We start from the raw sequence: 25,646 nt of genomic DNA on the forward strand, positions 1-25,646 counted from the left end.
TAAATGTCAGAATGTAAATCAGGGATTTAAAAGATTTTACAATGGGCAAACACTGACTAAATCATTTATACATAATTATTGTAAAAATAAAGCACTTTTTTATTACATTATTTTCACTGGAGTTCCTCTTTAAAGGAAATAAATATAGCAGCCTTCACATGTCTCTCACTTCAGGTGTCACATGTCGATGCTTGACACACGGCAGGTTACCCAGTGGCAAAAAATGTGCCATGTCAGAGCACAGCCGTCACCTTGCTCAGCTGTGACTCAGTATGGTGGCCGTCTTCATCGCTGTGCAGAATGCTAGCATCTTATGCTTATTAAAGGTGTGCCCACTTTTATTTCTATACATCAGAATGTTTTCACTATTGATGGAAACAGACACAGCCTTTACTAAAATTCCCCTGAAATTCCACCTGCACCGCTCCTGCATTTCCTGCCCTCAGCTTATATTCGAGTCAATCATTTTCCCCTTATTTTTTAGGTAAAAGTTGGGGGTCAGCCTATACTCGGGCCAGCTTATACTCGAGTGTATATGGGTAGATACTTATGCTCGGTTCACAGTGAGTCAGGTCACAAATGGCCCATTCCGAGTGGACAGTGCAGTGTCTGCCCAGATGGTGTTTTGTGTCCGGTTAGAGTCCTTAGCAGATGCTTTTCCACTACAGGCTTCTGTTCGAAAAAATGGCCCAGGGCGGATTTTAGCGTTGGGTTTACCCATGTTTTGTACTTCTTGGACAGCACACCTATCTTGCTTCAACGGCTGTGCCAGGTCTAGCCTGTATGGCTGATACAGACTTAATGCAAGCAAAAAAGTGAAGATGACCAGCACTACTACAGAAGTAGTTTTAAACGGTCCCCACCTCTCCTTGGTTTATGAATCTGCTGCAATACTTGGAAACGGAATGACGCCACCCCATGTGACCTTTCAGTAAAATGGGCAGAAACCGCCTGTTCCATTCGTTTTTTTCTAATCGCGGATTTGTGGGCAGAGATCCTGTCTTTCACCCTCTGAGTGGTTTGGCCCACATATAATAGCCCACATGGGCACTTTATACAATATACTACAAATTTAGAGTTACAGTCAAAAAAACCTTTAAGTGATAAATTTCTTCCACTCAGAGGGTGTCGGACAGAGTCACCACCCAAAACATTTCCGCATTGGACACAATCTCTACAGGGGAAAGTTCCCCTCCTTCTCGTGCCTGTGTTATCAACTGAAGGACCCAAATCTTACCTTACTAGCCTGTCCCTAAGTGAGGGTGCCCGTCTGAAGGAGAACAAAGGAGGGTCCCTAAATTCAGGAACCCTCGGAAGTCCCTCCCTCAGAATGGACCATCTTTGCTGTATAATACCCCTGACCCGACTTGAAATCGTGCTGAACCTCGAGATGAAAGGAATCCTACCACTGTTTTCTCTTCTCTTCTTCCCACCCCCCTCCCACTTTTTTTAGAACTCTAAATTTGTAGTATATTGTATAAAGTGCCCATGTGGGCTATTATATGTGGGCCAACCCACTCAGAGGGTGAAAGACAGGATCTCTGCCCACAAATCCGCGATTAAAAAAAAAAGGAATGGAACAGGCGGTTTCTGCCCATTTTACTGAAAGGTCACATGGGGTGGCGTCATTACGTTTCCAAGTATTGCAGCAGATTCATAAACCAAGGAGAGGTGGGGACCGTTTAAAACTACTTCTTAAAGAGAAACTCCGACCAAGAATTGAACTTTATCCCAATCAGTAGCTGATACCCACTTTTACATGAGAAAAATAATGATTTTCACAAACAGACCATCAGGGGGCGCTGTATGACTGATTTTGTGCTGAAACCCCTCCCACAAGAGGCTCTGGTACAGTACGGTACTCTGGGCAAACTGCCACAATGTAACAATGTTCACAGACAGGAAATAGCTGCTTACAGCTGTCTGTTAAAGCCAGACCAGCTAGAAACAGCTACATAATCTGCCCACAGTAACAATGTCACCATGTAATACATGTCAGAATGTGAATCTGGGAGAGGAAAGATTTTACAATGAGCAAACACTGACTAAATCATGTATACATAATTATTGTAAAAATGAAGCACTTTTTTTATTACATTATTTTCACTGGAGTTCCTCTTTAACCTCCTTGGCGGTATGAAAAATACCGCCAGGAGGGAGCGCAGCAGTTTTTTAAAAAAAAATTTTTTTTTTAATCATGTAGCGAGCCGAGGGCTCGCTACATGATAGCCGCTGCTGAGCGGCATCCCCCCGCCCGCTTCGATCGCCTTCGGCGATCTCCGATCAGGAAATCCCGTTCATAGAACGGGATTTCCTGGAGGGCTTCCCCCGTCGCCATGGCGACGGGGCGGGATGACGTCACCGACGTCACTGACGTCGGGACGTCATTGGGAGTCCCGGGCCACCCCTCGGCGCTGCCTGGCACTGATTGGCCAGGCAGCGCTGGGGTCTGGGGGGGGGGGGGGCGCGCGCCGCAGCAAATAGCGGCGATCGGGCGGGGGCCGGCGGCGATCAGAGTGCTGGCGCAGCTAGCAAAGTGCTAGCTGCGTCCAGCAAAAAAAAAATTATGAAAATCGGCCCAGCAGGGCCTGAGCGGCACCCTCCGGCGGCTTACCCCGTGTCACACACGGGGTTACCGCCAGGGAGGTTAAGGCTGAAGCATGGTGGATCAGACAATTGGGGACTTTACACCCCCGGGGTCTAAACCGGGAATATGATCTATTACCTGTAATTTGACTTTATTGACTAATGTAAAGGTTGATCGCCACATTGCAGCCCATTCTATACTTTTTCACTAATTTTGTCATTTTTGTTTTTAATGAACCCCTTCATCCCCTTTTCTATAAAGTGTTTTCATTAAAAAATTCCTTTTAATTTTTAGGACGATAGGATGGAAGTACTCCACATCTGGTGAACAATACCTGGATATCCTATTCTCCTTTGCTGTCCCTCAAATGAAACCTAAATGTGGCGGTATGTATGGATGTCCAATATTAGGACCCATGTGTCTATTGGTATTTAATGAGAGCATAAGACAAAGCAGAAGGGTTTTTTTGAGGCGCATTCTTCTATGTGGCCACTAGAAGGCATTGATCTTATCCATGCGTACATATATGTAGGTGATGCGTAAATTTGTACGCATGATGCCAATGCGGCTTGCGTGATAATTATGCGACATTTCTTTGACGCGTCCAATGCGACCGTTTTTACGCAATAAGATGACGTTTTGAATCGTGAATGGTAGACATGACGTTTTCTACACTCCCAGTTAACGGCTTTTCAAATTTGCCTATCCAGGTATGTGATTGGATGCTTTGGAGTTTGCTTCCAGTTCCCCATCAGGTCCACCTCTGTAGCGATTGGCTATAGTCTAGGGGGGAGGGGTATAAATAGAGTTTAGGCAGGTAATAGTGACATGCTTTCACTTGACAAAGAGCGGTTTATCCGTTCGAAACGGCGACAGTCCGTTGTGATTGGAATTGGGCTGCAATTGAGGGGTAACCTATCCTGGAGGAAGTCCTCATGCCATTGTATGCAGCTAAGAGCTATACTTACTACCAAGAGCTATAGTTACATTCTGGGAGTCCAGATGTCATGGCTATTTTTTGTTCACTTTCTTTGTGAATAAATACCCTGCTTTTTAAGAATTGGCAAGTGCTGGTCATCTTCACTTTTTAGCGTTGGGTTTAGCATAACAGGTCCATTTGAATGGATCCTATAAATAACATACAATCCGTTTACTGTCATTTTTTGCAATCAGTTGCAATCCGACAAAATGGACCTCAGTAGTTGGAAGCCTGTGAGTGCTCCTGAGGATTTCCAGATCCTCACAGAGCCCACCGTTCCAGTGCAGGGCCTCACTTCATCTTCTGGCCATGCTCCTGGCTGTGCACAAACACATCTGTACTGAGCATGCGCGAGAAACTTCTGTGCATACAAAGTACTGTATAATGAAGCTGCTTGAGCACTATTTTTTTCCCCATGAACTAGTGCTTGATTCTACTGGGAAAGCAGATACCCAGCACTGGATCAGTGGGTTGTAAGAGGATGGGGAAGCTTTAAAGAGGACCTGTACTTAAAAAAAAAACCCTGGGGATACTTACTTGGGGGGGTAGGGAACGAGCCTCAGGGTTCCAATGAGGCTTTCCCCTCCACTGTAGTTTGGGGAATCCAGCGCTGGCTCCCCCGACAAGTCTGACAAGTGTTGAGTTACCTCTCTGCGATCCTGCATAAGGCCCACCAGCGGCTCTTCGATCGGGTAAGGCTCTACTGCGCAGTCGCAGAGGACTTGCGCCTGTGCAGTAGAGCGGATCCGATCGAGTTCTGCTATTTCTGCCTTAGCCCGAACAGAGAGCCACTAGTGCGCGCAGGTTCGCGGTAGATAAATATTTTGCTGCAGTTGGGGGGGGGGGCTGCAGTGCTGGATTGCCTGGATACCGGAGGATGGAGGGAGCCTCGTTAAAATCCAGAGGCTTCCCACTCCCGAGGTAAGTATCCCCCAGATGGTTTTTTAATTACAGATTCTCTTTGAGATCACTCAGTCTCAAGTAACTACCTTTTTTTTTTAACGCACTTCAGATGTCCTCTAATGTCAATAAGGCCTGGAACCCACTAGCAGTGCTTGTGATTTGAACAGCTCTTGCTAATGTAATGCTATGAGTGTGATCCCACTTCAGCGATGTGATTTTTTTTTTTTTTTGTAATCCCCCATAGCATTACACCCTGTTCTAATTTATTATACAAATTATATTTTTCTCATTTACCTAAATAACTGATGTAAATAACAGTATAATTCTCATGTTAACTATTAAGAGTACAATTAAAATTTTATTGAACACACCTACTAATGATAATAGTATTTTCAAAAAATAAAAAACGTACAATGCACCGTTCCAAATTATTAGGCAGAAGGGGAGGATGGAGGCCCTACCATGACTTTCCTTTTATCCCCATAGCAGCCATTGATGCAGAGGTATTCTTTGCAGCATGAGATGGTGCATTGTCATGCATGAAGATGATTTTATTATGGAAAGCATAGTTCTTCCTTCTGTACCAGGGAAGAAAGTGGTTAGTCAGAAACTTTGCAGAGGTCATCTTTACACCTTCGTGGATCCTAAAGGGGCCGACCAGCTCTCTTCCCATGATTCCAGCCCAAAACATGACTCCACAGCTGCCTTGCTGACGTTGCAGCTTTGTTGGAACACGGTGGCCGTCCACCAACCATACACTATTCCATCCATCCGAACCATCCAGGGTCACAGGCGCCAGTATGCAAGCAAGCCTCACTGGCTCGTCTCCCCTCCTGCAGTCCGGCTCAGCTTGCATGTCAGTGAAGACACGCAAGCAGCCGGGTACTGAGAATTGGTTGCAAAGAGGGTTGAAGACACTGGCACTAAATGCAGCAGGGACAGATACAACCACACTGGGCTTACCTGCAGCGTGCTCCAAAAAAATTCCACAATTCAGTCAGGTAGAGATGAAGAGAGATGGGCACAGCTGCTAAAATACCCTTTATTAGTGGCTGGGTAGACACACACAAGTTACAGCAGTGGGGGGATGGTGAAGTCTGACAGCTGTTTCACAGGGACTAGCCCTGCTTCATCAGAGACCTGATGAAGTCTCTGATGAAGCAGGGCTAGTCCCTGCGAAACAGCTGTCAGACTTCGCCATCCCCCCACTGCTGTAACTTGTGTGTGTCTACCCCTAATAAAGGGTATTTTAGCAGCTGTGCCCATCTCTCTTCATCTCTACCTGACTGCTCAGCCAGGTACTGAGGCGGCAAGTCGCTAGGGGGCTACTTCCTCTCCCGACGTCTGGTTACAGTGCCTCCTCCTTCTGTGATGACGTAACTACATGTCATCACAGGAGACGCCAGGAGAGGAAGTAGGAAGACAAAGCTGGAGGCTGCGTGGCTGTGCGGCATGGGGATCGGAGGAAGGTGAGTCCGACCTACACACTGGAGCCATCTATCCTACGCTGGGGCCACCTACCTAACCTATCTTACCTACACTGGGGCCACCTATCTATCTAACCTACAGTGGGGCCATCTATCTATCTAACCTACACTGGGGCCACCTACCTAACCTATCTTACCTATACTGGGGCCACCTATCTATCTAACCTATAGTGGGGCAACTATGCCTGGCTACCTATACTGGGGGGAACTTATACCTGGGGGCGAATTATACACCCTCGCCCTGGGTGCAATTTAGTCTAGAAACTGCCCTCCCCCCGCAGTGTGCCGGCTTCCAGTACCTGCTTCCTCTGCCTCCAGTACCTGCTGCCTGCTGCCTCAGATCGGCGGCGACCAGACAGGTGCATGCTACCCGCGGACACGGAGCACGCAAGCCCAGCATAACCACCAGAGTACAACACACAGGCCAGCCAGCCAAAGACAAGACAGAAGCCAGGTGAGGGGCTTATTTATGTGAAATACTATTTAATATATTTGTTACACTACTGCTATGTTCATATACATTTGACCACGCCCATTTTTGGCTGTGCGCTCCGCACATTCATTTCCTCTTGGTGTCCGGGGTTGCCCGAGATCTCCCAGGACTTGTAACCTGGCTACCTATACTGCAGCATCTATAGCTTACTACCTAAATTGATGGCACCACCTGTACGCTATCTCCTTTGTTAACCGGGGAATACCTGTATTCTGATAGTATTTGGCTCCACCCACATTACACCGTGGCCACGCCCATTTGGTGTTGGAGCCACAACTATCTTTTTTCCACAGCTAACTTCAGGCATTGGGAGGGGGGGGGGGGGGCTGAAGTCATGGGCTGCTTGGGGCCACCAAAACCTTAGCTGCACCCCTGTCCAGGGTTGCTCAGCACTCATCAGTGAACAGAGACAGCAGTGAAGTGGGAGTGAAGTGGTTAAAATAATGTTCAGGTCCCTGTCCCATTGAAGGTAAACATGTGGCACACAAGTTAATAAGTAAATCTGGACACACAGCCTCACTCACAGTTTCATCCTCATTCTTGGCGGGAATATGTGCACTTGCACCACCCCCTCTCCTCCCTCTTCTGCCTTTCTCCCTACACACCAAACCATTCCACTTCCTAAGTCATGGCGGCTGCTGATCTGAGGAAAGAGCTGGACTGCTCCATTTGCCTGAATGTTTATACAGATCCTGTTATGCTGAAATGTGGCCACAACTTCTGCCAGGTCTGTATTGATCGTGTGCTGGACTCACAGGAGGCATCTGGAAGATATTCCTGTCCTGAATGCAGAGAGGAGTCTCGGGAGAGGCCTGCTCTGTACAGAAATATAGGATTCCGGAACATACTGAAGAATTTCCTCTCTACCGAGCCTGAGCAGGAGGAGGGAAAAGTCTTCTGTACTCACTGTGTGGACTCTCCAGTATTGGCTGTTAAGTCCTGCCTGCTTTGTGAGGCGTCTCTGTGCGATAAACACCTGAGAGTCCACAGCAAGTCTCCAGAACACGTGTTGTGTGACCCCACCTCTAGCCTGGAGAGCAGGAAATGCCCCATCCACAAGAAGACTCTGGAGTATTACTGCCACCTGGATGCTGCATGTATCTGTCTGGCCTGCAGGCTGGATGGAGCACACAGAGGTCACCAAGTGGAGATGCTGGAGGAGGCCTCAAACAAGAAGAAAAATCAGCTGAGAAATTTTGAACAGAAACTTACAGCAAAAATAAAGGACATAAAGAAAAGAGCCCAGAATCTGCAGAAAAGGCAGAGAAAAGCACAAGAGAAAGCAGATGGTGAAACAGAGAGAGTCACAGACCTGTTTAGAGACCTCAGGACACAGCTGGATGACTTGGAGAGAAGAGTCCTGGGTGACATCACCAAGCAGGCAGAACAAGTATCCAATGCATTTGATGATACCATCAGGCAGCTGGAGGTAGAGCAGGACAAGCTGTCCAGGAAGAAGCGTCTCATTGAGGAGCTGTGTAACATGACTGACCCACTGACTGTCCTACAGGAACCAGGCACAGGGGACTTGTGTGACACTGAGGAGGGGGACAATGAGGGCGGAGAGAGACTTGATAAGCATGGAGGGGATCTGAATGTGGCTGACTTCCAACGTACATTATACACGGGGTTATCTGATATAATGTCTGGAGTAAAGAAACCCATCAGTATACAGGAGTCTGCAGGAATACTACTAGATGTAAACACATCTAATAATCATCTACACATATCAGATGACAGGAAGACTATATCCTGGACCCCTGTAGACCAGAATCATCCAGGTACAGCAGAGAAGTTTATGCATCACCCTCAGGTGTTGAGCAGTAATAGTTTTTCCTCAGGGGTGCATTGCTGGGAAGTGGATGTCAGAGGAGCACTCTACTGGAAAGTGGGGGTGTGTTACCCCAGTATAGCCAGCCCAGGACAGGTGATCGGTCACTGATTGGATGGGTTGATCGTTATGGCGGTTATTCCAAATCCTGGTGCGCTTACAGATCTGATAATTCTTGCTCAGGTGGTAATTTCTCCATTGATAGAGTGAGGATATATCTAGATTATGAGGGTGGGAGGGTCTCCTTTTATACCCTGTGTACCCCTATCAGGCTATTACAGTCATTCTCTGTTGAATTCACTGAACCGCTCCATGCGGCATTTTGGGTAGACCATTATAGTTGTATAAAGATAACGCCTTGAAATCATGAGGTGAGAGAATTGATTACGGTAGTTATTATATAATTCTTTCTTGTGTACATAGTGCTGACACATTGAGCTCATCAGATACCCGCCTCCTATCTCTGAGATATTACCTGTGTCCCTCAGGTGCTCATTATCTAATGTCTCTACCAACATTTACTTCTGTTCCATCTGTCTGCTCATCTCATTACATCTCATTACAATGCCAGTGTTTTATACTTTAGATATACTTGTTTTAAATATCATACAGTAAGGTGCTGATTGCATTACAGTACTGTGTATAGGTCTGTTTATATTGACAATTTACTTCTACTATGAATGGCACCGGGTGTTAGTGCTGGTTCACACCACCGGAGCTTTATAAGTGCCAGCTATTTCAAATGCTCTTGCTAATACAATGCTGTGGGTGATTTTTAAACATAACATTACATAATATTACAAAACATAATATTACATTAGCAAGAGCATTTAAAATCACAGGCGCTTAAAGAGAACCAGAGATGAAGCACCCTCTTGTATTTTACCTTATAAATCAGTGGGAACATGACAGTAAACACCTAGGGCTCGATTCACAAAGCGGTGCAAACTGTTTAGCACGGGAGTGCTAAACAGTTAGCATGTGAAGTGCTTTTCGCTGACTTTTGCGCGCGCAAAGTGCCGCAATTCGCGCGATCGCGGACTTTTGAGAGCGCGCGGCAAATTGCGCGCGCAAAAGTCCGCGATCGCGTGAATCGCGGCACTTTGCGGGCGCAAAAGTCCGCGAAAAGCACTTCACGTGCTAACTGTTTAGCACTCCAGTGCTAAACAGTTTGCACCGCTTTGTGAATCAAGCCCCTAATCTGCTCTTTGTTTAATTGTTCTCTGTTTAATCTGACTGTTATCACCTCTGATAAGAATACCTGATTGAGCACTCAGTCTAGCCGTGCTATGGAAAGATTATAGCTGAGTCTGTCTTCTCTGGTGTCTTTCAAGCCCAAGCCTGCCCCCTTGTGGCTCTGCTATAATGACTCAGCTATAATTATTCCCTGCAAAGCCAGACTGAATGCTAGGTCCGGGATTCTTATCACAGCTGATAACAGACACTTTTAGCAGTGAGGATGAAACAGAGAGCATGGTAAGTGTTTTCTCTAATGTTCTTACTGATATATATGGTAAAATACACAAGGCTGCTTCGTCTCTGGTTCCCTTTAAAAAAGCACTTGCAGTGTGACCCAGTCCTTGTTCTGTGCTAAACTAGCCACAGTGAGTGCCAGTCCTAGCTGCCACATCCCTTCCCTTTTTCTCCACTGCTTATCATCTCTCTGCAGCTGTTATCAGCACTTCAGCTCAGAATAAAGGTAGCCATACATCTAGCGATGATGGGCAGATACGACCAAGACTAATTGAATCTGATTAGAGAGGGATCTGTCGTCTGCCCATACACTGCAAGCCAATTCCTGAACGATTTCAGCAGGAAATCTCTCAGGAATCGTCCGAGCCCGCTTCCTCACCACTGTTGCACTAATGCATGTGTATGTAATGTGTGTATTTATACATTACCTGTCCTGTGTCGCGGTGCCCATCCCTCTTCTGAATCCCCCGCTCTTCCATAGCCGCATGCATGCTGCCGGTGTGGCGTGTGATGTCACATGCACCGGCGTGCTATACGCCAGCAGCGTGTGTGGGGCTAACAGAAGAGGGGGGATTCAGGAGACGGACGGGCACCGCGACACGGGACAGGTAAGGTATAAATGCACACATTACATACACATTTATACATTGTGGGAATAATGCCAGGAGTTTTGTCGTGTTCATCGCTCGTCCCAATATCGCTCGCCCATACTATAGCGCACCCAACCCGCCACGATGAGCGGACACCTTGCAGCATGTCTGAACGATAAAAGCACTCAGTTTCATCCCAAAATTGGTTGCATTGTTAGTCGGGCGTGCACTGGCGTCGCCGATTTTCATCCGATTCCAATTATAATAATCAAATCAGATGGTCAAACAGCTGCCAAGTCACCTGATGTATGGTCACCTTAGTATCAAGTAAGGATCCAGCAAACAACTTTACCCCTCTTTAACTCCACCCTCAATAGCTGCCACATCCTTTCCCTTTTTCTCCACTGCTTATCAGCTCTCTGCAGCTGTTATATGGACTTCAGCTCCGAATAGGTATCAAGTAAGGGATCCAACAAACAACTTTACTCCTCTTTAAACTCCACCCTAAACAGCTGCCACATCCTGAAGCTGTGATTTCTTTTTTTTTTTTTTTTGTCTGCATGAACTTTAAAGGTGGCCACTAATGGTCCAATTTTTAGAAAAGAATCATTCAAGCGACCAGATAAATGTGATCAGAAATAACATGTTGTAATCACAACCAATTATAAAAAGTTTTTTTAAATCAACAACATTGTGGTTGCCTGATTACTTTAAAGGATACCCCAACTGAAATGTGACATAATGAGATAAACATGTGTATGTACAGTGCCTAGCACACAGATAACTATGCGGTGTTCCTTTTTTTATTTTTCTGCCTGAAAGAGTTAAATATAAGGTATGCAAGTGGCTGACTCAGTCCTGACTCAGACAGGAAGTGACTACAGTGTGACCCTCACTGATAAGAAATTCCAACTATAAAACACTTTCCTAGCAGAAAATGGCTTCTGAGAGCAAGAAAAAGGTAAAAAATGGGAATTTCTTATCAGTGAGGGTCACACTGTAGTCACTTCCTGTCTGAGTCAGGAATGAGTCAGCCACTTACATACCTGATATTTAACTCTTTCAGGCAGAGAAAGAAAAAAAGGAACACAGCATAGTTATCTGTGTGCTAGGCACTGTACATACACATGTCTATCTCATTATGTCACATTCCAGTTGGGGTATCCTTTAAAGGGAACCTAAATTGAGAAGGATATGGAGTTTTCCCTTTAAAATAATACCAGTTGCCTGGCAGTCTTGCTGATCCTCTGCCTCTAATACTTTTAGCCACAGCCCCTGAACAAGCATGCAGATCAGGTGCTCTGACTGAAGTCAGACTGGATTAGCTGCATGCTTGTTTCAGGTGTGTGATTCAGCCACTACTGCAGCTAAAGAGATCAGCAAGAGAGTCGGGCAACTGGTATTGTTTAAAAGGAAACATCCATATCCCTCTCAGTTTAGAATCCCTTTAAAGGGAACTAAGCCCTTTTTTTCTTTCACTGGAATTTCTCCTGGCATAGAAGCTGCCATGTTCTCCTCTCCCCTTCTCACAGTCCTTATTTATACAAGTCAGAGATGCTACCTTGACACATTGACACACACAATCTCTTTGAAGAAACAGTCCTAATTACTAACCCCCCTCAGTTGATGAAAAGGTATTGTTTAGCTCTTGGTAATTACCTCAATAAAACAATTAGCTTCCTCAAATCTCTGTGGCCGAGGATGGACACACAAGCTTGCTGAAGTAGGCTAATAAAACTACTTTGAATGTAAAATGGAAGTTTATTTTAATAATGAGACATATTGTTGGCATGTATTTTTAATGTGCTATTGAGATGCCCTGGGTGCTAAAAATGGTGCTCGGTTCACTTTAAGAAACATTTGCAAATGATTGGGAACATCAACAGAGTTTACTTTCTGCCAATCCAATTATCTGGTTGCTCGAACAATTCTTTACTAATATATTGGGGCTCTTAGTGGCTACCTTTAGAGAGAAGTTACAACAATGTAATGTCACTTGTGCATCCACCCTCCTCTCTCTATAGAGCAGTACACGGTGCCTATTGGTGATCTGAACAGCATGTCTGTACAATAATCATTTCAAAACTGACACTCAAAACTATTGCATGGAGATAGTTTCATAAGTCTCCATAGACCTACATTGACTTTGCGGCCTCTTGTGGTAAAATACCTTACTGCAATGCCATTGTGTATAAGTGGCCTAAAAGCCACATAAAAGGAATGGTCTCTTCTCCTGTATCTGCCATACCTGAGGAGTGATGCTGATGTTATGGTTTTCACCAGAAGACTGGCAGACAATATGGCCTCATCCATTAGCGCCACCCAGTGGCCATATCTGTGCAACTCACACTCTGGATTGCTGCTGTCATAGGAGAAAGATGTTGGTCTTCATTATTATTATTATTTTTACAACATATTTTATTAAATGTCTAGTTGAATATAAATAAATATGGAGTATACCTGTATGAATAGTTTGCATGTGATCATGTTTTATTTCAGTACAATAATACTTATAAATTTCAGCAATAAACACATTTATATGAATATTACTGCCTTAGTTATTTTATTTTTCTTCCTATCTTGTTCCTTTCCCACCCAGGACAGCACTACCCACCACTGACCCCCTTGATAAAGTAACTGAAAAAACTCCATTTTGTCCCTCTTTCACATTCAAATAAGGTGTCCAGTCTAGGCCTTCTGCGCATGCGTGGACCTCCCTTGCATGCGCAGTAGACCCGGACTGGACGCGACTGAGCCATTTACCGGAGAAGATTGCGGCTGAACGGCAGACCGCGGGAGGACGGCGAGGGAGGCATCCGTGCTTATGGGGCTGGAGGAAGCCGCGGGTAAGTAAAAAATCTCTACATTTGCAGGTCTCTGGTTTACTGTAAAGTGACATTGAAGTGAAAAACAAACAAAACAAAACGAAACGTATAAGGTAATGAATTGTATGTGTCGTATGCAGGGCTGTGGATTTGGAGTCGAGGAGTCGGAGCAATTTTTGGTACCGGGAGTTGGAGGTCTTAATAAACTGAGGAGTCGGATGATTTTTGTACAGACTCCACAGCCCTGGTAGTACGGATGATTAATACAACATCAGCAGCAAAGAAAAGTCTCATTTTTATTTTCAATTGTATAGTTTGTTTTTTTTACAGCATTGCATCATAGCATCAGTTTACACTTTGCATTTAAAACTATACAGAAACATTTTTACTACTATCATTTAAAACTATGAAACAGTGCAGAACTCCCCTGCAGTAAAATCTTATCTGAAGTTGTCTTTCACTGTTTCTTTGATGTATAAGTGCTTCAGAAAATAGCACTGTTCTCTGACTAAATTAGTTGGAGAGCTAAGAGAAGCTCTTTTGCATAGAAAACAAGTGAAGTTTCTTAACTCTTCCTGTGCTGGACACAATACGAGACTCCTCTTTGCTACTAATGTTCTATTTCATAGCTGTACTACACATACAAGTCATTAAAGGGAACCTAAACTGAGAAGTATATGGATTTTTCCTTTTAAAATAATACCAGTTGCCCGACTCGCCTGCTGATCGGCTGCCTCTAATACTTTTAGCCACAGCCCCTGAACAAGCATGCAGATCAGGTGCTCTGACTGAAGTCAGAGTGGATTACCTGCATGCTTGTTTCAGGTCTGTGATTCAGCCACTACTGCAGCCAATAAGTTCAGCAGGACTGCCAAGCAACTGGTATTGTTTAAAAGGAAACATCCATATCCCTCTCAGGGCTGGTGCACACCGAGCGGGTTTTTTGGCGTTTTTGCAGCCGCTGGCGGCTGCAGATACGCTTGGTCAATGTATCTCAATGGGGTGGTTCACACCAGAGCGGGAGGCGTTTTGCTGAAACGCAGACTCCCGGGTTGAGGCATTTTTTGGATTGCGGAGGCGTTTCTGCCTCCAATGTAAAGTATAGAAAAACCGCAAACCGCTCTGAAAAAGGCAGTTCAGAGCGGTTTGCCAGGCGTTTTTTGTTACAGTAGCTGTTCAGTAACAGCTTTACTGTAACAATACATGAAATCTACTACACCAAAAACGCTTCCCAAAACCGCAAAATGCTAGCTGAAACGCTACAGAAAAAGAAGAAAAAGCGTTTCAAAATCTGCTAGCATTTTGCGGATCTGCTAGCGGGTTTTGGTGTGCACCAGGCCTAAGTTTAGGTTTCCTTTAAAGGGAAGGTTCAGGCACAGGCATAAAAAAAATAAAAATCCAAATCCACTTACCTGGGGCTTCCTCCAGCCCGTGGCAGGCAGGAGGTGCCCTCGGCGCCACTCCGCAGGCTCCCGGTGGCCGACCCAACCTGGCCAGGCCGGCGGCCAGCTCGGGCCTCTTCTGCGCTCCATGCCGGCGCGCTGACGTCATCGGACGTCCTCCGGGCTGTACTGCGCAGGCTCAGTACTCCGCAGGCTCCCGGTGGCCGACCCGACCTGGTCAGGCCGGCGGCCAGGTCGGGCCTCTTCTGCGCTCCATTGTGCGTTCCACGCCGGCGCGCTGACGTCATTGGACGTCCTCCGGGCTGTACTGCGCAGTACAGCCCGGAGGACGTCCGATGACGTCAGCGCGCCGGCGTGGAACGCACAATGGAGCGCAGAAGAGGCCCGACCTGGCCGCCGGCCTGGCCAGGTCGGGTCGGCCACCGGGAGCCTGCGGAGCGGCGCCGAGGGCACCTCCTGCCTGCCACGGGCTGGAGGAAGCCCCAGGTAAGTGGATTTGGATATTTTTTTTTTTTGCCTGTGCCTGAACCTTCCCTTTAAATCATACGTTCATTTTCACTTCAGGTTCCCTTTAATGCTTTTGCCTTCCACAATCACTGCTTACCTTACCTTTTCAGTCGGCTGAACTACATGCCTCTCATCTGCTGGCCACTGAGCTCCTTTCAGCTGCAATGTAAAAAATATCTGCAGTGAGAGGGATATGGAGGCTGTCATTTATTTCCTCTTAAACAAACAATGCAAATTGCCTGGTTGTCCTGCTGATCCTCTGCTTGTAATACTTTTAGCCGTAGACCCGCAACAAGCATGCAGATCAGCTAGACTGGATTTGCAACATGCATGTTTCCGGTTTGTGATTCAGACACTACTGTGTAGTGGCTGGATGGTGTACCGGTTAAGGGCTCTGCCTTCGACATGGGAGACCAGGGTTCAAATTGTAGCTAGAGTCCGTACCTATTCAGTAAGGAGTTTAAGGCAAGACTTCCTAACACTGCAGGGTGGCCTCTTGAGCGCGTCCCAGTGGCTGCAGCTCTTGAGAGCTTTGGGACCAACAGGAGAAAAGCGCTATACAAATGTTCGGATTATTATTACTGATGCATGAAAAGATCATCAGGACTGCCAGGCAACAGGACTTGTTTTTATTTTCTTTCCGACATGGTAGTAAAACTCATGACCTCATGCTTCACAGGCAGGGGCAGTACCTCTGGACCTTCCTAGCTGACTAACTGGTATTGTTTAAAGGAAATAAATATAACAGCCTTCACTTGTCCCTCACTTCAGGTGTCCTCTAATGCCCAACAGCAACATTTGTAACGCCACACATGTCGATGCCTGACACACGGCAGGTTACTGAGTGGCAAAAAATGGGGAACACATAGTGTTGCGATTGCTATGAAATTTTCCTGCGCTTCTATACTTTGTATAGGAGTGTAAACGTATAAAAAGAACTCAGCAGGCCGGTGTGGAGTCTGATCATGCTATCTGTAAATTTACGCTGCCCACAGTGCTGCTATATTTCCTCTTCAATGATGCTGCGGGCGCTACACACCCCAATTATCTCCGCAGCCACACCTTTTACACTCCCCAAATTTTTACGGTAACGAGGGGACCCCCCAAACTACCTCTTTGCCAAATTGCAGCACGCTGGTTCACAAAATAGGTTTATGTAATCTATTTCGGGAACCAGCGAGGCTTAGAGGCTGCAATTTGGCAAACAGATTGTTTAGGGGGGTCCCCTCATTACCCTGAAAACTTAAAGAGACACTGAAGCGAAAAAAAATATATGATATAATGAATTGGTTGTGTACTATGAATAATTACTAGAAGATTAGCAGCAAAGAAAATATTCTCATATTTTTATTTTCAGGTATATAGTGTTTTTTCTAACATTGCACTATTCTATAATATGTGCAGATTACACAACACTCAGCATTCAAAATGAGTCTTTCAGAGCAGTCTGTGAAGTAATGAACTCTCTTCTGGCAGAGGAAAAGTAAACAGTTCAATTACAGTTGAGATAATAAAAGTCAGATAACAGCCCTCTCCATGACTAACTTAGTCGGAGAGCTTAATAGCTTTTTTGCATTAGAGATAACAACTGGAGTTTCTCAACTCTTCCTGTACTGGAAACAATTAGACTGATGTATCTGATCTTAATGTTTTATTTCTTAGCTGTACTACACATACAAATCATAATATCATATTTTTTTTTTCGCTTCAGTGTCTCTTTAAGGAGTGTAGGAGGTGTGGCTGCGGAGATATTTAGTGGGGATTATATTAACGTTCCCACTAAGCATGCGTGTCACTCAGTGAGGAGGGCAGCTTCCTCGCAGCACGATCAGTCGTTACACCGGCAAAAAAATGAATTGCAGCACTGCAATTCACATGTTAAAGGACTACTGAAGTGAGAAGAATATGGAGGCTGCCATATTTATTTCCTTTTAAACAATACTAGTTGCCCAGCAGCCCTGCTAATATATTTGGCTGCAGAAGACCAGAAACAAGCATTCAGCTAATCCAGTCAGATCTGACAATATTGTCAGAAACAACTGATCTGCTGCATGCTTGTTCAGGGGCTATGGCTAAAAGTATTAAAGGCAGAGGCTGCCAGGCAACTGGTATTGCTTAAAAAGAAATAAATATGGCAGCCTCCATATCCCTTTACTTCAGCTGTCCTTTACTAAACGCAGCTCTGTTCCGACCTGTAAAAAGCAATGGACCATTTTATTGGATCAAATCCCAACTAACGGAAAAGGACATAAAACAGAACACACAGGACCACACTGTCGCTGAAACAAGCAGTTTATTGCTCTCCGTACGCTCTGGACAAATCAGAATCCACCAGAAATGACTATTTACATTCAAGTTTACAGGCTGTTTCCAGTCAGAGCGCCCCCTGCAGCTGCCGTCTCTCTGTGTCTTTTGGTGCAATGACAATGCTGAGAACCTAAAACTCTATGAATAAAGTATCAAAAATATATATATGATTTCAAATCTTTTTACAGATGCCCTCCAGCCTCCATTCCCATAAAGCGTTTATGCTTTGCAGCCACTCAGGAGACATGCAGAGCTCCCCAGATGCTGCGTCTGCTGGCCTCTACTGGCAGCTTGATTGAAATGATTTTGTGGTGATCTGGTTAAAGCAGAACTCCAGCAAACGCTGTTGGTGGTGGAAAGTGCAGGCATGTTAATTGTTGTGTTTGTATCTTCTGTTGGGATCACCGGTTATGAAGCCTTTTTTCCACACTTGTTGCATTTCTGCCATCTGCGCTGTGTTGAGCACTGTACACACTTGCAGCAGTGGTCATATAAAAAGACCATTCTTGTTCATTTTGAATGGCCTTTCCTTTTCAGCTCTCTGCCAATCAGCGTGTTCTACTATTGAGCATGGTTTTTCAAAATGACTGATTGGTGACCAGAGATGGATTAAGATGTAATGGAGTCCTATGCAAGGTAGTAGATTTGCCCCCCCCCCCCCCCCCCGTGGTCTTTTTGGTAAGCTAAAGTGAAGAGAGGTCAGAGAAGGTGGCTGGTGGGCCCCTGGACTCCGGCTAGGCCCCAGGAACCTGCCTAGGTTGCTTGGTGGATGATCCTGCTCACCTGTACACGATTCGAGGGGCCAAACAGGCTCTTGAGCAATTGTTTTAGGCGACCTAAAGCCTTGTACACCATCTAGATGAAACTTGGCTGGGTGGCCAATAAGGACTGCCTTTGCTAAGAATGGATGGCCCCAATGCCCCTTGATGCCTCAGCCAGCGATCAGCGCATCGGGCTGATTCGGCCGATTGTATTGTTCTCCCCACTCACTCCTCCCGCAGTGTGACGTCACTTTGCAACAGCACTCCGCTTCCCCCCCCCCTCACATAGCAATAGAACCTGTCGTTTGCCTGCAGGCTAGCGACACATTTGTACAGCTTCACCCCTACAATGTCACTCAAGGGATTGGATCCTGACCCGTCAGGTGACATGCCTTGTACATGTGTATGATGCTTAAAGTGTACTCGAGGCCAACCTCAAGTAAAAAGATACTTACCCAAGAAGAGGAAAGCCTCAGGATGCAGCAGTGGCTTACCACTTCCCCTTAGCTCCTCCCACAAGCTTGTCAGATTTCTGATCATTACCGCATTGCTCTTCATGCATGAGCACGGCCCTTCTGCACCTGTGCGAATACGGCCACGCCTGTGCAGTAAGCAGGGTGCAGCACTGTCATGCTCGCGATCACAAAGAGGGTCCCAGGCAGCAGCAGAGGTCTGGAGGAGGCCACAGGAAGCCTCTACAGCAGGGGTTTCAAACTCAACAAGTGGGCCGAAATTGTACACTGGGACCTAGTCACAGGCCAACCTCAATGTCTAGTGGCTCCCTCCCTCCCTTATAAAGTTCCCTGGTGTCTAATAGCCCCCATTTTCCCTTATACAGTTCCCTGGTGTCTACAGGACCCACCCTCCCCTATACAGTTCCCTGGTGTCTAGTGCTTTCCCCCTCCCTCCCCCATAGGACTGCCCTTGTGTTCTAGGACTTCACCTCCAATATAAAGTGGGGAAACCACTTGAGGGCCAAATTTAATGGCACTGAGGGCCAGATTTGGCCCGTGGGCCGGAGTTTGACATGTATGCTCTTCAGGATCCAGAGGCTTCCCTCTTAGGTAAGTATCTAATTTTTTTGTCCTTACAGTCATCTTGGGTTTACTTTAAGCTGCAAGTGTGTACAGTAAGTTCAAGTGTGTGTTGGAAGCAGTCAGCCCACACTGGAGTCTATAGAGCTTACAGAGACCATCAGCACACAGCCCAGAACCTGGAACATATCAGACACATAGAGAGAGACAAAAATTCCAAGAGAAGACTTCTAATGAATTGAGATGATCAACGAGACACTGATTTGGAAGCAAATTGTATGCAGCTTGTAATTGCACCAGCCCAGATCATCAGCAGCTGCATCTTACTGGCCCCATTCCAAGCTGAATGCAATTTGCATTAAATACATGTACAGGCCTGAATTTTTGCACCTCACCAGCCATCTCTACTAATGAGCCCCACCACAGGCATATGGTCATCGTGACCATACTCACCTTCACCACCAGATGGCACTGAACAGAGGCGTGCTTGAAAATGAGATTCCATTTTCAGATTTGTGCATGGCAAGAATCCTTACAAACATTATTTGATTTTTCTTATCCTAATTTATGAAGAAACAAAAAAACCAGCCACCTTACAGCTGCACTGGCAGCACAGTGGTTAGTGAGCGTGGTAGCCTGCCAGTTACTGCAGGTGGTTACTTTAAAGTAGCAATGCATCCTGCTCTGTGCAGCCAATTACTCACACAGGAACATGGGACGTACTGAGCAGTATGTAGTCAGAGAGAGCAGTAAATTGTACTGGTTTCATTATTGGGGAATACAATTACTTATTGAGCTTACATTGTGTAATAGTGATACATCAAAGCATTTTCTCTTATCAACAATGCAAGGAACTAGTCATTATATAAATATAAAAGCTGACTTGTTTTTAAAGGTGCGAGTGCTGGTGCAGCCTTTGTTATGCTTTATAACTTTGCTGGTCCAAACAAGCAAGTAGCCAATGAAGAATCAGTACAGATGATATGTACACCTGTCCCGGGGACCAAGCAAAGAAGCAAGGATGAGGATAACAGCCTTTGAGCTCGAGTTGGGGAAGTTATAACTCCAGTTGGGATGTTTAAACTGTCTCTCCTGTGGAAATGTTCCCTCGCTTCCTGTTTTTGGGACCTCTGTGGCGTTGGCCTGAACCCTAGTGGTCCTGAGGACAGGAAGTGAGAGGGAGCATTAGACACTTGATATCGAAATCTCTCACTCAAAAAAAGAAAGAAAAGGATTTCCTTGTGAATGTTTGTGCCCCTGCTGGAGAGATTTTTTGTTTAATCCATTTTCAGGAAGGAATGGAAATTCTCACAGAGGACAAAAAGGGGAGTTCTCAATTCTGCAGTGCAAAAAAAGCAGGCAGAAATGTTGACAGTTTCATTCAAATCTGAGATGAAACACGCACACAAGGATTTATACTTATCTGGGGCTTCCCGACCACAGAAGGGTGACCTAGGATACAAGCGGCCAGGGTTGTGCATGCACAGTAGCCCTTGACTGGCTCAGTTGGAGATTTTACCAGAGCTGACTGTGGTAGAATGCAGAGGAGCGGATGGACACTGAGGGAGCCCACAGATTCCAGGGGGCTACAGGAAGGTGTGCGTGTGTGTGTGTTCTCAGGTACACTTTAAAGAGACACTGAAGCGAAAAAGAAAGATATAATGATTTGGTTGTTTAGTACAGATAATTACTGAAAGATTAGTAGCAAAGAAAATATTCTCTTTTTTTTTATTTTCAGCTATATAGTGTTTTTTTATAACCTTGCATCATTCTCTAATATTTGCAGTTTACACACTACTCAGCATTCTAAATGATTTTACAGAGCAGTCTTGTGAACTATTGATCTGTCTTCTGAAGAGAAAAAGAAATTACAATGACTGACACTTGAGATAACAAGCTTCAGAAGACAGAGCTCTCTGCGACTTTGAAAGTTGTGGAGCTCAATGGCTCTTTTGCATAGATAACAACTGGAGTTTCTTAACTCTTCCTGTACTGGAAACAGTATTAGACGTATGTCTCTGCTCCTAATGTTTTATTTCTTAGCTGTACTACACATACAAATCATTATATCATAATTTTTCACTTCAGTGTCTCTTTAAGAGTTATCACTCACTTCCTGTTGTGACAGAATATCCAGATCGCTCATTATGACCCAGAACCACCAGGAAAATATAAGGGACTAAGAGAGACCAAAAAGCCCTCTTACTTCCTGTTGTGAGAGATGTAAGAGGAATGATGGGAATCTGGATGGCTACAGGGTAAAGAAGAAAAAAAAACAAAGTAAAAAAACAAACATTTGGAAGCAGTAATCCTCCTCTCTTCTGAGAACACTTCAAGTCTGGAGTTTGACTTTAATACAACCCCCTCTTGGATATTATTTATACTTGACAGTAACCTATTGTCTCTCTGTAACTGTAGGACTGGTGGCTGTATATGTAAATAGAAGCCAGGGACCTCCCACAGAACCTGCACAGCCCAATCATACACCAGCAGCAACAGAAAGGCAGAAGGGTTGCTAATGCAGCACAATGGAGTTTGGAATAAATAGAATTACAGATCACAAATGTTATCCAGTCAGGTAAAGCCAGGAATCTACTGCAGCTCCACCTGGTGGTGGGGTGTGTCTCTTACACCTTAACTTCTGTGTGGGAATACAAGGGCCATCTGTAAGAGAGTGAAGATTGAGCTCTTGGCCTTCCGGAAAGTTCCAGTTTAAAGTTCGAGGAAGGCTTATGTCCCATGACCGAGATGCTAACATGCACATACTTATTATGATTATATTGCTGTTGTCTATAGATGTTTATGTACCAAGTTTAATTTCCATGAAGCCGAGGTGAAAGCCGATCACAGTTTTGCTGAATATTTCATAAAACCGTGCACCCTCCTGGCAGCACCATTCTTTTCTGCTGAACCAGAGATGTGGCTTGATTCTCCCTCAGGTCCCGTCTACGCCCGCTGCTGTGGCCTGACTTGTGGAATTGGTCCGATGCTGCTGTGGTGTGGGCGGAGTTGTGTCAGACTCCAGCTCTCGCGTGAAGATGACGGCGTCTCCGCTGACGTTAATGAGACACTGAGCCTGAGGCGGGGAGAAGTAAGAAGAATTGTGTTACTGTGTGCAGTGCATTGTTCTGCTTGGTAAACAACGGCTGGTTCGCCACATTTTTTTCATTATTTTTCCCATCGTTGACCGGTTATTTACCACCACCCCTTCGTGTCCCCGTATGAGGGTGAGAAACGCTGTTTGCCGCAACAGCGCAAAATGGCGCTGAAGATTTGGGTGCCGCTAGTGATGTGAATAACGACTATAGCGGCGATCAGACAGTACCGTATTTTTCGGACCATAAGACGCACTTTTTCTCCCCCCAAAATGGGGGGGAAAAGTCCCTGCGTCTTATGGTCCGAAGGTGCCCAACAAAGGTGGTTTCTGTTGCCCTGCATCCTCCTTCCCGTCTCTTCTGTCCCTTGTGTCTTGTCCCGGTCTCCAAAGTCCTCCTCATTTACAGTATGTCTTTTCCCTCTTATGTCGCCCTCACCCATGTCACTTGCCCCCAATGTCCTGCTTCCTGTAGTCTGTAATGTCCGCTTGCCGCGTTGCGTACATGCATATGTGCCCAGCGTCCCTTCAGTACATAAACTGCTGTCTTTGAAAGAAGGATCGATACTTACCAAACAGCTAATGATGCGGCAGGAGTCCCACACCGAGATGAGAAGCCACGCATTCGTTACCGATCACCGGGACTCGCTTCAGCTTGATCCAGCACCGTGCAGCCAATCAGGCGTGGGAGCTGCGTCACGCTCATCCAATCACCGCCGCCTGCTATTCTGACTGGAAGCGATGATCCTGGAGGCCAATCACTAGCGCTTCCAGTCAGAATAGCAGGCAGCGGTGATTGGATGAGCGTGACGCAGCTCCCACGCCTGATTGGCTGCACAGCGCTGGATCAAGCTGAAGCGAGTCCCGGTGATCGGTAACGAATGCGTGGCTTCTCATCTCGGCGTGGGACTCCTGCCGCATCATTAGCTGTTTTGTAAGTATCGATCCTTCTTTCAAAGACAGCGGTTTATGTACTGAGGGGATGCTGGGCACATATGCTTGTACGCAACGCGGCAAGCGGACATTACGGACTACGGAAAGCAGGATATTGGGGGCAAGTGACATGGGGGTGGGCAGAGCCCTTAACCAGTACACTATCCGACCAGGGATGGTGCTTTCATAAAGTCAACTTGAGCAATTTGCCTGGGTCCCAGGCTTCACATTAGGGGTTGTGGAGGTCACAGCAACTTTATAGTGCGTACAGTGTTACGATGTAAGGTGCCCAGCATTCATTTTTGACCATGGTTTAATTTTCCCTAAATCTCCCTGTGCCTTTAACAGGTGCAAACTATTTCCCAAAGTGTTTTCACCTCTATCCCTCTGTCTGGATATATGTATTATTGTGATTATGCACTGGGCACATATGCTTGTACGCAACACGACAAGCGGACATTACAGACTACAGGAAGCAGGACATTGGGGGCAAGTGACATGGGAGTGGGCGACATAGGAGGGCAAAGACATAAATGAGGAAGACATTGGGGACAGGCATACAAGGACAGGTGACACAGGGGGACAGGCGACACCAGATTGGGTGACACAGGAGGGCAGAGAAAACAAAGGAAGACATGGAGAGTAAAGAGACACAGGGTGACAGACAATGCGACTGGATGACATGGGGCAAAGGACGACACGGGAACAGACTAGTGTAGACACAGAAGGGACTGAGAACACAAAATGTACAAGGGAAAATAATTGGGGGGATTGAGGGGAGAACCTCCACAAGACGCCCCTGCACCATTGATGCACCAGGTTTAGCATATTTTTTTTCCCCTGGATTTTGACCTCTAAACCTAGGTGCGTCTTATGGTCCGGAGCGTCTTATGGTCTGAAAAATACGGTAATTTGGGCGCCATAAAAAGACGGAGCCAAAATTAATATAAAAACAGCACAATGCGGCCGCCTGCAATAAAGATTTATTATAAAGTTACATATACATAAGTCAGCCTTTCTCAACCTTTTTACCTTGGAGGAACCCTGTAAATAACTTTTGGATCTCAAGGAACCCCTGCAAACAATTTTTTGGTCTCGAGGAACCCCTACATTTATTTTTCAGGAGGCATGGTAGGCTGCTAATTTCACTGCCTCCTATTACACTGCCACTCATTATACTGTCTCCTGAACCCCCAATTTAGTGCTTCTTGTTACAGTACCACCTATTATAATGTGCTCTATTATACATCCCCCACGATGGGGGAAAATGCCAAGGAACCCCTGCAGAGTCCTCAAGGCACCCTGGGGTTCCAGGGGACCCTGGTTGAGAAAGCCTGACATAAGCCAATATAAAAACTAAATGATAGGTCCTCTTCAGAGTCAGCTTAGATAGATAGAAGCAGATAGATTTTTAGCTTATAGATAAAAGCTAGTTATTGATTTTTGCAAAGAGAGATAAATCCAAAGTTCTCTTATTCTTTACTTTGTATGTTTGATTAAGCTAGAAATGACAAAGTGACAAGGGCCTTTTAGGACGTGTCGCAGGACGTGAAACTGATAAGGTATTTTTCTGCTGAAATATTTTTTTTTTTTGTGCAAAATTATCTGCTGACTTGCTTTTTTAAAGGACATCCGAGGTGAAAATAAACTGATGAGAAAAACAATTGTATCTATCCCCCTTCTCCTAAAAATGACATTTTTTTAAAGATATCCCACAGTTTTATTTTACATTTAAATCTAGTTTTTAAGTTTTTACTGTTTCATTGTCTCTGTTCAATGACACCTTCACTGAAGTATGCCAGAGTTCAAATCTATGAATCTCTTTCCTGCTCCCAGAAGCCATTTACTGACAGGAAAGTGTTTTATGGCTGTAATCAGGGCCGGCCCGCCCATGAGGCGGGGTGAAACTTTTGCCTCAGGCGGCACTTTTGGGGGGGCGGCACCCGCCCGTCCGTGGGTGTGAGGGGCCGCCGGAGCAGGAGGGGATAGCGGGCAGGAAGGGGGTATTGGGCCTAGCGGCGGGGAGGGGGGCCGGACCCCCCCCCCCTCCCTCGCCTGGGTCCCCCGTCCTCCGCTCCCCTCCAGCTTTAAAAAGTTGCGTGGCTGGCTGGCTGCAGCTGTAAGAGGCAACGGGCGGGGATCCCTCACCTCTTCCTCGTTCCAACGCGCGCTCCACTGACGTCACTTCCTGCGGCGTAGCAGGAAGTGACGTCAGTGGAGCGCACGTTGGAACGAAGAAGAGGTGAGGGATCCCCGCCCGTTGCCTCTTACAGCTGCAGCCAGCCACGCAACTTTTTAAAGCTGGAGAGGAGCGGAGGACGGGGGACCCAGGCGAGGGAGGGGGGCCCGGCCCCCCTCCCCGCTGCTAGGCCCAATAACCCCTTCCTGCCCGCTATCCCCTCCAGCTCCGGCGGCCCCTCACACCCACGGGGGGGGGGG

The 25,646-nt window shown here is 46.0% G+C and overlaps 2 protein-coding genes across 10 annotated transcripts in view; one reads left to right on the forward strand and one right to left on the reverse strand.

The window, feature by feature from the left end:
* Positions 1-7,077: 7,077 nt before the first annotated feature.
* LOC137562412 (E3 ubiquitin/ISG15 ligase TRIM25-like) lies at positions 7,078-8,391 on the forward strand. Its single transcript, XM_068273753.1, has one exon. It carries the CDS (start codon positions 7,078-7,080, stop codon positions 8,389-8,391), a length of 1,314 nt encoding a protein of 437 aa, XP_068129854.1.
* A 9,649-nt stretch (positions 8,392-18,040) lies between these two features.
* The window catches only part of C2CD5 (C2 calcium dependent domain containing 5), a 160,064-nt gene continuing 152,458 nt past the window's right edge, over positions 18,041-25,646 (reverse strand). For all 9 annotated transcript variants that reach the window (XM_068277983.1, XM_068277982.1, XM_068277981.1 and 6 more), the window contains one exon: positions 18,041-22,256. In XM_068277983.1, the coding sequence (XP_068134084.1) occupies positions 22,116-22,256 (141 nt within the window). In that variant the 3' untranslated portion in view covers positions 18,041-22,115. The remainder of the gene's footprint in view (positions 22,257-25,646) is intronic.

The sequence above is a fragment of the Hyperolius riggenbachi genome, chromosome 3, assembly GCF_040937935.1.
Source record: "Hyperolius riggenbachi isolate aHypRig1 chromosome 3, aHypRig1.pri, whole genome shotgun sequence".
In the NCBI taxonomy this organism is placed as follows: Eukaryota; Metazoa; Chordata; class Amphibia; order Anura; family Hyperoliidae; genus Hyperolius; species Hyperolius riggenbachi.